The sequence below is a fragment of the Schistocerca serialis genome, chromosome 6 (assembly GCF_023864345.2).
Source record: "Schistocerca serialis cubense isolate TAMUIC-IGC-003099 chromosome 6, iqSchSeri2.2, whole genome shotgun sequence".
Lineage (NCBI taxonomy): Eukaryota > Metazoa > Arthropoda > Insecta > Orthoptera > Acrididae > Schistocerca > Schistocerca serialis.
In genome coordinates, this window is record NC_064643.1 from 235,408,489 (window position 1) to 235,422,283 (window position 13,795).

A 13,795-nucleotide genomic window follows, 5' to 3' on the forward strand; every position below is an offset into this window, starting at 1 on the left:
ATTTAATTATAACTCATGTCTACATCTACTAAGACACACTTATACAAATTATCTGCTCCGTTCCGTGGAGACAAAAGAAGTGGGGAGATTCAGTTACCTGAGACGAGCTTCGCTCCTTGCTTTTTCTAAAACGTGTGAAAATAAACCAATTCGTTTCAGCCAAATACGGATTTATGTAATATCGTTGATATGAAATTACGGTTCATGCAAATAGTTTAAATGGCTCTGAACACTATGGGACTTAACATCTGAGGCCATCGTCCCCTAGAAGTTAGAGAACTACGCAAATCTAACTAACCTAAGGACAGCACACACATTCATGCTCGAGGCAGGATTCGAACCTGCGACCGTAGCGGTCGCGCGGTTCCAGACTGAAGCGTCTAGAACCGCTCGGCCACAGTGGCCGGCTACAGTTCACGCAAGTTTTATTACATTTTTTTTGACAGTTTAAAATATTTCTCTAATAAAAGAACACATTAGCGCAAGAAAAATACTTTGAAATAATTCATACATATTGTTCAAGTAATGCTTTAGCCAGAAGCACAGATATATATTTTGTACATTTTGATATATTTATATCGTATACATATTAATGTATTTATTACTGGCGAATAATATTGTTATTATGTATACAACGAATGTATAAGAGTGTGTATTATGAAGTGCGAACAACAAATGAAGACTGCGTTTTTTAATGTTACAGTGAACAGAGGACCTCGCTCTGACGACTGAAAGCAGATTCTAGATTATTCACCACTTCCCGAGAGTACCGTGGTGGCATGTGTTCATTAGACTGAAAGCAGCTTGTTGGTTATTCAAAACTTTCCGACAATACCGCAGTGGCATGTGGTCATTAGGTCGATATCCTTTTCGTTAAAGCAGCATTAACAGACGAAAGCCGCTACTCCTCTCTGGGATAGCAGTTTAGTTTGCTGTAACGTGACTGCACGTTCTTCATTTCGGTGCTTCTACCAAGGAATAAATTCTGGTCGCAACAACAATTAAAACCGACCCGTCCAGATGGCTGTATAACTCTCTAACCGCAAAGCCGGAAATGGGAGCAATTATTCTAGGAGCCTTGTCAGGGGAGTCGCAACTACGAAAAAATAAATCTGTGCCAATACGTCTAATGGTTATTGAAATGTACAGTTCTGTATACGAACCTGCCAGATTGCTCTCTTTCAATTGTTCGTTGAAGCTCCATGCCTTCTTTGGTCACATTCGAGCTGATTCTTTCACGTCTTCTGGTCAGTAATGGTGCCAAAGGAAGTACCTCTCAAGTGTTTATTGCGATAGGAAACTGAGTGAAAAAACGGGTTAGGATTTCAACCGCGCCCTCGAAGTCGAGATTATAAGGACTAGTGCTGAGGAGGAAATCGCTTGCGTCCTTTAGGGGCCCGCCATCCCAGTATTCATATTAATCGATTTAGGCTGCGGACACAAAGGCTCCGGCAACGATCGCAAGACGCCATCGCCAGAGGTCACGCGGAAACATCGACTGGCAGCTTGGTCACGCTGCTTCCGACCTCATTCGTGGTGGTGGTGGTGGTTAGTGTTTAACGTCCCGTCGACAACGAGGTCATTAGAGACGGAGCGCAAGCTCGGGTTAGGGAAGGATTGGGAAGGAAATCGGCCGTGCCCTTTCAAAGGAACCATCCCTGCATTTGCCTGAAACGATTTAGGGAAATCACGGAAAACCTAAATCAGGATGGCCGGAGACGGGATTGAACCGTCGTCCTCCCGAATGCGAGTCCAGTGTGCTACCTCATTCGTAAGCTTGTGACGGGGTGCATGCTACAACGCTTCTGTTCTTAGAGACGAGCCACTCATCCCGGTCTTTGCTATTTTGCATGTATTACTGCATGTGCCTCGGGAAGAACGTGACGAAAACCATACATTCTTTCCTCAGTTACTGGAACAACCGGACCAGTGTTACGAATACATGAGAATGAAGAAAGAAACCTTATATTACGAACTCGAAATGACACTTGGTGACACTAAGAAAAAACCCAGCTTGGAAAAGTGCTTTTTGCAACCTTACAATAACATAATTCAATTAATCCTTCTTCATTTCTTGAAGAAGGCTTGCGAACGAGCTCAATTTAAAACTTGTATGCTGCTCATTACACTACCTCACCATTGCCAGATCATGCACTGAGTGGCGCTATAATACAACTGAAGTTAAAACATCGAATGACTTAAATTTTTTGAACAAGGTTCCAGGTGATTTTAACGCAAGTGCAGCTATTCATAGAGGTCCAGTTTGGGTTGTTGTTAACATATGGCAGTGAAACGTGGCAGATACGCTAATTCGTTAATGCGCATCCGATTTACAATGGAAAAAATAGTTCTACAGGAGCAAATCTGGCGTTGTACAAAATCTCGTCAGCGTCTCCAGTGCTCGCATTGAACAAACTGTGTAAGCGGCGGTAAATAACAAAATCAACATTGTGCCTTTCGCACTTTTTTGACCTTTCTGCCCGGACGCGTTGCTAATCGATTACGTATGGAAACATTTCTATAGGTCTTTCTTGCATCCAAAACGCCAGATTTGAACCTGGTGGCCAAATTGGACCTACGTATTAACGCATTAGAATATCTACCTAGATTCCTTCCCATACAATAATTACAGCTCCCGTCGGATCTCTGTGAGCAGATCTGATTATAACCGTCTTGTTCCTTGTTCAAAAACCTGAAGTAGTTCTACACCTCTTTTTAACTTCAGTTCTAGCAGAGTACCATTCGCTACAGGACGTTACACTAGGCCTGTGAGCTAGTATGATGAGCAGGGTACAGTTTTTAAACTGAATTCGATCGCAAACCATCTGCATCCTTCTACTAATGCAATCAGACCGTTGTACGCAAAAAAATGTTCAAATGAGTGTGAATTCCTAAGGGACCAAACTGCTGAGGTCATCGGCCCCTAGACTTACACACTACTTACACTAATTTAAACTAACTGATGCTAAGAACAACACACACACCTACGCCCGAGGGTGGACTCGAACCTCTTGTGCTTCAGATATATTTCCCAGGTGATAAAGAAATAGTTTTCGAGATCTGAAATGACAATAGAATGACAATATTTCATAATAAAAATAACGAATTAATTTTTGCAAACTATTTCACAATATAGCACTTCAAGTTCGCGATAAAGTAGCCATTTCAGACAATGTATTCCGAGATATACGCTGTTATATATTGACCGTCCTCAGGATCCCACAATTTCCGTTCCCCTGTACTAACACAGTGAGTTTATGAATTTCTCACAATCCAACTGTTTTGAATTCCGCCGACCGTTCGCCCAAAGTCTAATGTTCGGGTACTGAAATCGGTTGTACCGGGACAGCACACTTACTGCAGTACTCATTAGATAAATAGACAGGCCGTCCGCGGCCGACGTCGCTTGTCGGAGGAAACTCCAACGTCGGTGCCAACAGTGATCACCGCCTTAGGTTGAACACGGCAATTTTAATTCTGGATGGTATGTCGGGGATTTGAAATTCTTTCCTCCGGATTGCGAGTCCACTTGATCAGACAAACCTGCACTTCCTAACTTTGTTAAGAAATTTTTGCAGTTAAATTTGTTGCTTCTGAACGTCAGGCCGTACCGTATTCATCTTTATTTGTTGTGTATTTTACCACATTTAGTTATCGACCCATTTTGGATTTGGATCATGACTTGAGCTACAAACAGGGGCCCAGCAGGGGTAGCAGGGTGATTAAGACGCAGGGCTCGTATTCTGGAGGATGGCTATCCAAATTCAGGTTTTCAGTTGTCTCCCTAAATCGGTAAGACAAATTATGCCATGATGGTTCCTTTGAAAAGAAAAGGCCGAATGCCTTCCGGATAATCCCAAAGCTGATTTTTGCTCCGTCTGTAGAGACCACGTGTCGACCGGACGATATACCCTAATCTCCCATCCTTCCTTCGATATGAGGTCTATACCGTCTCTGAAATGCCGACGTCTGCGAACACTGTTCACACACCTGTCTACGAAGTGTAGTTGCTGTCCATCTTAGTACAAGGAATGAGATTTGCAAAGACTTTATATCCTGGTATCGACATGTCCACTGTTTACTACCCGTGCCAGCTGTGCAGAGAAATTGCGTTGCAGTGTCATATATTTTGGCACTGTCCAGCAAAGTACACAAGTGTGTATTTTTCGTCTGTAGCTGTATGAACATCAGTTTGTGACCAATTTGCATAACTCCTTCGCGATGTGTGTATTTCGCACTTAGAATAAAGTTACGTTCTCCGTAGGCATAGCTACGAGCTTGTCCCGTACCACTGACAGAACTATTGGTCCAGAATGAGTCTCAGGAAAGTTGGAAGCTGTACCAGATACTGACCGTTAGCAAGTGTACCCGGAGCCCATATATGATAAATCTAAATTCTGTTTCGTTGTTCGTGGGCAACGGCCTTGCCGCAGTGGAGACACCGATTCCCGTGAGATCACCGCAGTTAAGCGCTGTCGGTCGTGGTCGGCGCTTAGATGTGTGACCATCCGGGCAGCCATGCGCTGTTGCCATTTTTCGGGGTGCACGCAGCCTCGTGATGCCAATTGAGGAGCTACTCGACCGATTAGTAGCGGCTTCGGTCAAGAATACCATCATAACAACCGGGAGAGCGGTGTGCTGACCCCACGCCCCTCCTATCCGCATCCTCCACTGAGGATGACACGGCGGTGGGATGGTCCCGGTAGGCCACTCGTGGCCTGAAGACGTAGTGTTTCGTTGTTCGTATCTAAACTTCTTTTAAAAGAACGAAAATGATATTTATGGAATCCAAATGTTCCACTTCGCCAAGGTCGACACCCATTTAAAACATACATTTTAATGTCCTGTGTCACCCTCCTAGTCTCAGTGTTGAACTTACATCTAACGCCCCCCCCCCTCCCGATTATTTATTGCAGTCGAATACCTTTCTTCTCTTATAGGTATTACCCTATGCGGTTCCTTCTAGTACCACTGCAGTTATTCACTGACGTCTAAATAGATTTTACAAACTGTCCATTCATCTAGAGAGTACTTTTCCTCAGTTTCTAATATTGACGAGTCTGTGGGGAACCTCCGAATTTCTTATCCTGTTAAACCGTTTAATTTTCAGCGTCCTTCTACAAAGCCAAACGGTTCCATTCTATTACCTTTTTTTTTCTCCCACTACAAAAAAAAAAAAAAATTACTCACTTGCATACAATGCTGTACCCTACACGTACAGTCTCAGAAACTTCTTCCACAAATTGAGGCCTATGCTTGGACGTCTTGCAAGGAATAAACAAGTTCTTAAAATTTTGACATTGTTGTAGTTAACATCACTACACAGCAAAATAATGGCTGTAAATAAATTGCTTGTCCTTCTATTAACGATCAAATGAATAAATACGAATATGATGGTCAGCATCATACAGTTTTTTCACAATTGTGGTGGGCAGATTTTGTAATTTCAATCAGGAAAGGAAGTTGTTGTTAAGTTTGTGGTGATACATTACAGTGTGTCTGTTGCAGAACCTGAAGTCCAGGACCTGGGACTCATCGCGAACGCCAACAGCGAAGCGGTTCCTCTGTGGCACCGGCTGGGTGCAGCAGTCGTCCTAATGGGTGCCGCGTGCTCTCTGATCCTTGTATAGCAGGTGAGAGCGAATTCTCCAATTACTCTCCATTATCAGCTACTCCCTCTCAACCCATCCCTCTACTTCTCCCTCTTCCAGATTCATAAACACTCAAACATATCTAATTCCTCTATTCCAAATACTCGTTCCCAGAAAGCTATTTCCGCCAGATTCGAGGAATCCTTTGTAGCAGCCAGTATATAATGTATATTCCACTTGTTTCGTCCGCGTAGCTTTATCCAGTTATTGCTTTATATTGTCCCTTTATAATACCACGAGCGGAGAAAGACAAAGACTATTGTTTACCACTACATACCGACTTTACCGGATTATGTGAGACACGGTACTAAATAGGCTGTACAAACTTTTACTCTCAAACGCTCTCTGAATGTGCCTCGATCGTTATGTGCTAAACAAAGAAGCTTGTAAACTAAATTTACAACTGACGGTCATCATATTGAATGTACCTGGTGAAAGAAACACGCACACTCGCAGTTTCTGTGGATGGAGATACCACACATTTTATAGTTCTTGTGTGGCATACGAGAATCATATTGTAAATCTTCCAGTAGAGCCGTATAAAGACGACATTGTGATTCAAAATATGTTCACTGTTCATTTCATACTAATGAGACTAAACACGCGGTGCTTTAAAATCCCCTTTCATTCTTGGCTGCAGTATTATGTAATTAACTTCCACTCCTCTATTTTCGTTCTGTGAAAACTGCAGATTAGCTGCAGATCTGGTTGACGGCGTATCCGCAGTGGTGGTTTACGGGAACCCAATTTTTTTGTAGTGATCGATCTATGGGGTGTCTAGATGCCATCATCAACTTCTTCCTGTTGCTGTCCTTTCCATCTGTGTTTTATACGAGTATTTTATACGAGTAAGTTGAACACAAACTCCAATTCTCTTAAAGGTTTCGGAAATCTCGGAACCGAGGTGATGTAAAACTTTTTTGATGTGTGCTTTTGCCGGAAATATTAGCTCTTTTCTGTTCTGCAAATCTTCATGTAGTGCAAAGTGAAAATAGCTCTGCTCACGTTCCCTCTCTTCCTATATCTTAAATCTACATCCACATCTATACCTATACTCCGCAAGCCACCCTGCGGTACGTGGCTGAGGGTACTTTGTGTACTACTGTCACTTTCTCCCCTCACCTGTTCCAGTTGCGAATAGTTCGCCGGAAGAACGATTGCCGCCATGCCTCCCAGTTGGCTCGAATTCATCTAATTTTAAATTCCTGTAATTTTCGCGAGGTATACATTGGAGGCAGAGTTATATTTGTTGATTCTTCTACGAACGTACGATAACCGAACTTTAACAGTAAACCACACCGCACGGCAGAACGCCTCTGTTATAGCGTCTGCCACTGAAGTTGATTGGTCACCTCTGTGACGCTTTCGTGCTTACCAACAGAATGTTTAACGAAATATGCTGCTATTCTTCTGAGCATCTTGTTTCCTCCATCTATCCCCTACTGACGATCTATATTGAAGTATTGGTCGTACGAGAGTTCTGCAAGGTACCTGCTTTTTTAGTGGACTATTTGTCCTGAGGTTTCTCCAGTTAATCTCAGTCCGGCATCTACCTTTCCTGCTATTAGTTTTATGTGGCCATTCAACTTTTTTATGTTGAGGGTCTATTGCCACATTCTGCAGCAAGCTTCCATCCTCCGCATTTCTTCCTGCGTAGCGTCATCTGTGAAAAGCCTCATGGCACTTCCGATGTTGTCTACAGTATCAAAAATGGTCCAAATGGCTCTGAGCACTATGGGACTTAACATCTGAGGTCATCAGTCCCCTAGAGCTTAGAACTACTTAAACCTAACTAACCTAAGGACATCACACAAATCCATGCCCGAGGCAGGATTCGAACCTGCGGCCGCAGCGGTCGCTCGGTTCTATATGGTAGCGCCTGGAACCGCTCGGTCACCGCGGCCGGCGTCTACAGTATCGTTTACATACATTACGAAATGTCACGGTCCTATAACACTTTCTTGGTGCACGCCCAAAGTTACTCTTACTTCTGAGGACTTGTTTGGGTGTCTACATAACTGCGAGTGAGCTTCTTTATGATAAGTTCATATCGGACCTATGTGCTTAAAATTACAATATCGTTATAGTTGTTGCACTGATGGTTTCGCGTTTGCCTTTAAAACAGTATACTGATATAGTCAACATTATTCGGTGCTGTATTTGTAGCAGATACATTTGAATCTGTCAAAATGTAGCAAACGTTTGTCTTTTAGTAGATACCATGTAAACAGGTCGTACGATCTACTATGCCATCTGTTGTTCAAATTATTTCCTAACGGGCTATAGTTTTCTCAATCCTGTCAGTTTGCACTTATTCTTTGTACCGACAATATCGGCGTATTCTTTTGTAATGCGCCGGGAAATGAATAAAATAATTGGGGTTGAGACAAACAGTTCAGTTACATATGTGCAACTACGACTGGTATCAGTCATTATGCGCTCAAGGAAAGTACTACAGTTCTACGAGAACATTTGCAAAGAAATTTATACCTTCTATTCGTCGTCCCTAACACCAGTCGGTCCCGTTTGACGTAGTTCATTAATATTACCCGTAAAAACGTACACAATGTGACACACTCCACGTGTTCAATATTTGTGAAATCTAAATATGCCTTTTACGAAGGTTGTCGTTAATATTCGTTCACGTTCATATTTCCAGTGGTGTTTTCCGCATGTAAATTTAACAACGAAATAAAATTTCAATGAATGTACGCAAACAGCCGACAAACTCCGCCGTTTAAGAGATTCTTGTTTCCAGTAGCAGTGCCACATCAATGTGCCAATTGTCAGAACCGCTTATATCACTGCATTCAGCACTTCTGGCCCTTATCTTTGCTATAATGAATGCACATTCGTCTCTCTTCCGCTTCTTACTCTTGCTCGTAACACGACCAGGAGGCATTCAACCTCGCTATGGGCAGTGGAGGTAATGTTATGTTCATCAGTGTACGTCAAGTACGAGTAGCAGGCTATGACGCAAGGACGACGTCGTGTGGAACTTTGGTTGTGGCTGTGATTTCTGCACGGATAGCCGAAGCGCTTAAGCATAAGGCGGGAAGACGGATTCGAGCCCCGGTCTGGCACAAATTTTGATTGTCATCATTCTAATACGGAAATGAACGTGCTTCACATTCGTAGCTACGAATAGATTTCCCCTATCTTCTAAAGAGACGGTGAATGTGGTCTCATTATTAAATACAGCATCATTGCACCTCTCTGACCCTTTGTTAACGTGGTTCTTGGATAACGGAGCCTTTTCTATCCGTTCACGTATATTTTCTCCTTGCCGTTCTCCTTCTATAGTGAACCCTAGCACGGATGATTGAATTATTAGTTATCGCAATCTTGCAGCGACTGAACTGCAGTTTTAGGTGCACTCTGTCGAGGATTACGCTTAATCTTTAATATTGCTTAACCGCCATTCTCTTTCATTTAACTTCCTTCGCACTTCTTTTTGAAGGATAGATTTTGTGTGATTGTCCTCCTAATATGCTCTTCTACACTTTCGGATCTGTTTGTCATACTAAATTCTGATATGCTGTCCAGAGTTGTTGATGAATGATAGCCAAAATGCTAAGAACTCCTTATAAAAACCATCATCTTTGCAAAAGATAAATAGTTATGACATAAAAAGCGTCATCTGTTGTTTGTTCTATGGAGTTTTTTGGTTTCAGTGAAAATCCATGTAATTTAAGCGTATGTGTCAGTTTTCACCTTTCTACCTACATTATTCTGTGAAGTCTTACATGTTCAAATGTTAATTGACCTTTGGATCACCCTGTAGTATAGAGTAAATTTCCTGACTGTAAATATCGTAATGCGACTCATACAGACACTGGCAGTTCTATGAACTCTGCATAGTAGTACATAAACAGAAGGAATGTGGAGCCTAAATTCAGTTCCAAACCTTACGATGTAATGCCGTACGCTGGGTATGATATGACTGAATGTGAAATGCAGCTATTGTCATATGCAACACTCGTTTATTTGTGTATCGTACATGTAATACTAAAGCCGGCCGTGGTGGTCGAGCGGTTCTAGGCACTACAGTGTGGAGCCGCGCGACCGCTACGGTCGCAGGTTCGAATCCTGCCTCGGGCATGGATGTGTGTGATGTCCTTAGGTTAGTTAGGTTTAAGTAGTTCTAAGTTCTAGGGGACTGATGACCTCAGAATTTAAGTGCCATAGTGCTCAGAGCCATTTGAACCATTTTGTAATCCTAAGGCCACATATATACATAGCGATAAGTAATCATGAATTACATTTTAAAATTATAGACATATAATATTCAGAATCAAAACTTTTAAAGTAAGAGCTTAATGGTTTTCATGATTGCAGGTTTTCATGATTGCATCTTATGTCTTTGCTCTTAGAAAAAATTGTACGAGAGGCGTTGAATAAGTAATGCAAAGCATTTTTTTCTCGGCCAGTTTGGGATGAGACAATGGGCAATCTGTTGTGGGGCATTGTGGCGGCGCTGTAAGTAGGCTTCATAATGGTGGCTATAGCAAAGATGGCTTCCAAGGAGAAGCTATCACCGCGTTTCTTTTGGCGGAAATACCTTGGCCCTTGCAGAATGTCTATGGGAGTGAACAAAACCACAGTGAGTCGTTGGGCGGGGCGTCTGTGATCGCAACTATGTCGCACAAATCGGTCCGATCTCCCGCTTAACTGGACGCCTCTGTTGGTAGTCCTGATACACTTGTCCACCAGTTGGGGTAATCAAAGGTGTGCACCCGCTGGGTTCCTCGCTTTCCGACTTCCAACTGTGTTTTGAAAAGCGGATGCACTCCGCGGGAATCATTACATGGGTGATGGGGAGGTTATTGATGCAGAGAGGCGTTGGCTCCGACTTCGACCAATAAAATGGTACTACGCCGGTATACAGGCCCTTCCAGTAAGATGGCATAACACCGACACATTTAACGGAGATTATGCTGAAAAATAGTGACTTGTAGGAAAAAGAGTGGTGGATAATGTGGTGTACGGGAATCCTGAGTAAACAGAACACAGCATGTTGTTCTCAATGGAGAGACGTCTACAGACGTTAAAGTAACCTCTGGCGTGCCGCAGGGGAGTGTTATGGGACCATTGCTTTTCACAATATATATAAATGACCTAGTAGATAGTGTCGGAAGTTCCATGTGGCTTTTCGCGGATGGTGCTGAAGTTTACAGAGAAGTTGCAGCATTAGAAAATTGCAGCGAAATACAGGAAGACCTGTAGCGGAGAGGCACTTGGTGCAGGGAGTGGCAACTGACCCTTAACATAGACAAATGTAATGTATTGCGAATACATAGAAAGAAGGATCCTTTATTGTATGATTATATGATAGCGGAACAAACACTGGTAGCACTGGGAGTATGCATGCGGAACGATTTGAAGTGGAATGATCATATAAAATTAATTGTTGGTAAAGCGGGTACCAGGTTGAGATTCATTGGGGGAGTCCTTAGAAAATGTAGTCCATCAACAAAGGAGGTGGCTTACAAAACACCAACCTATACTTGAGTATTGCTCATCAGTGTGGGATCCGTAACAGATCGGGTTGACGGAGGAGATACAGAAGATCGAAAGAAGAGCGGCGCGTTTCGTCACAGGGTTATTTGGTAAGCGTGATAGCGCTATGGAGATGTTTAGCAAACTCAAGTGGCAGACTCTGCAAGCGAGCCGCTCTGCATCGCGGTGTAGCTTGCTGTCCAGGTTTCGAGAGGGTGCGTTTCTGGATGAGGTATGGAATATATTGCTTCCCCCTACTTATACCTCCCGTGGAGATCACGAATGTAAAATTAGAGAGATTCGAGCGCGCTCGGAGGCTTTCCGGCAGTCGTTCTTCCTGCGAACCATACGCGACTGGAACAGGAAAGGGAGGTAATGACAGTGGCACGTAAAGTGCCCTCCGTCACTCACCGTTGGCTGGCTTGCGGAGTATAAATGTAGATGTAGATGTAGAAAAGCAACCTGGTTTCAGAAAAAAAAGTGCTGCGTTACTTACTGAACGCCCATCGTACCTTGACGTTGCTGTACCGTACGTAGGTTCTGTCAGATGATAACCGATGTGTCTAAAGGAATTTCGATATAGTAAAACAATATCTTTTAGCAGCTTTCTGCTGATATTATACAACAAAATGTTTTCCGTGCAAGCTACAGCGCACGACTTTAATGTTAATAACAGCCTCGAATACTGTCTTCAGATGTTTGTACAAAGCAACAACAAGAGGTGAGTCCAATGGGTTGGTTTCGTTGTTGCAGGTAAACACGTAAGGTGGAAGATCCATAGTTACCACAGCGGGGCGACCGCGGCTGGCGCTGGTCAACCACGTGTTCTCTCCCACCGCCGCCGGCCGCCGCTGCCTGCATCCGTCTACTTGTGCATAATGGAGACACTTCGCAGTACCTAACCAGAGTGGTGTTTACTTTCTCGTCGAGTGCTGAATCGTATGGCTTAGGAAGACAATAACAGTGTCGTCTGAATCGTAAAAGTTGTGAACCTCCATTTGTCAGACTAACAGTGTACCCAAAATATTTCTGCAGAAAGTGGAAGAATTGTATCATCTGTAATCCAAGAACGACAAAAGTGTTTTAGCAAAAATAGCTTTTCTCCGTCTTTAATTTAGTAGGTTTTTGCATGCTACGTCATACACTCCCTGGGCAAGAGACTACCAGTTGAAGACATTTGTGCCTTAGCATTTTCGTTCTTTGAGTTTTTTTCGGCCACATCACAGTCTACTTTTAGATCGCCATTTTATTTGAACGTATTGAACTCTGATGTGTGTACAATAGCACTGCCTGTTTTTGTGTGATGCAGGAGTTACTTTTGTTAAAACGTGCATTGTTCTTGAGATCGGGAAATTTCGCTAAGAGTTAAGTACTAAAATAGTCCACTTTTCATTCCCTGACTAATCAACATATTTTTCTTAAGAGTCCCTTTTTAAATCACTTCAATGAACCCATTATGAGAAGTGCAAGAATGTTTTCATAAATAACATAATTCCATAAAATCAATATAGTGTGTGATCCAGATTTATTTATTTGAGATGTTGATGTTACTAGCATGAAAAGAAACAAATATTGTTTATCACAACACTGTTTCAAGATTGATAAATTTCAATATTCCATGCACATAAGCTGATTTACTATATCATTCGTAATTCTTTAATTAATTTTTGTAACGATGTATGTGATAAAATGTGTTTAATATGTAAAATAAATATTTTGAAAATTAGTGATTCCATTTTCATTTTGAATCAATTCATCAAAGAAGTTCAGTGCTAGATGTATCATAGTATCTTCAGATGGACTTCCAACAAAATAAGTAACTACTAATGAGCTTGCTGATTGAAACCTATGAAGAATTAGCGTAACGTAAAGTTACCTTACTGTTTAGGAGATGGTCAGTGACTTAGAATAGAGCTCTGGTACCCAATCTTCGTATATCTCATGGAACACCGACATGAATCGCTGGCGACGCGACCTACGGTTGGCAATGTTATGATCAGTTGCTTCCTTACTGAAATTCTACGGCAAGGTAAGTGACGGCAATAGGTTTCTACCTATCACTTCATTCCATTACATACTTACTGGTTATCAAGCAGTTGGACATAACTAAGGCGATGGGCGTATTCCTAAGCAAACTGCAGTCAGTGTTCCCGGGCAGTCAGTCATCCAGTGGTTAACCGGGTCGGACACTGCTTATCTTTGGTGATATGCTCAAAACTAGTGTAGCCAAAGTACCAAAGCCGTTGCCGCTGCTAATATTTACCGTTGCGTAATGAGTACGCTAGTATTAGTTTTTGTGAAAACGACACGATTGTTGCAGAGTTGACCTTAATCGCACGATATGTTAATTTCCTGGAGTCCGACTACTCTTGAATCAAAACGATAATAGAGAGATTTAAAGGCAGGTGTATCTTCACAACCTCTGATTATTTTAATATTTGTCGCGCAATGAAAGATACTTCGCTGCTCCTACAACATATAGCATTTGGATGTGTACATAGTAAGAAAGAGCAGTATGCTTGAGAAGAGCTCTATCCCCACGAAACACGGACTTATATTCTCCACAGACTATAAGCGGCGTCTACTGCGAATCAGAGATCACAAGACAACATGAAACGTAACTGCGTCACAGTATTTACATTCTC

General features: G+C 42.4%; 1 protein-coding gene across 3 annotated transcripts in view; it reads left to right on the plus strand.

Moving 5' to 3' along the window:
- LOC126484417 (lachesin-like) overlaps positions 1–12,778 on the plus strand; it is an 871,444-nt gene extending 858,666 nt beyond the window's left edge. For all 3 annotated transcript variants that reach the window (XM_050107928.1, XM_050107929.1, XM_050107930.1), the window contains 2 exons: positions 5,509–5,633; positions 11,904–12,778. In XM_050107928.1, coding sequence (XP_049963885.1) covers positions 5,509–5,630 — 122 coding nt within the window. In that variant the 3' untranslated portion in view covers positions 5,631–5,633; positions 11,904–12,778. The remainder of the gene's footprint in view (positions 1–5,508; positions 5,634–11,903) is intronic.
- The last annotated feature ends 1,017 nt before the right edge of the window (positions 12,779–13,795 follow it).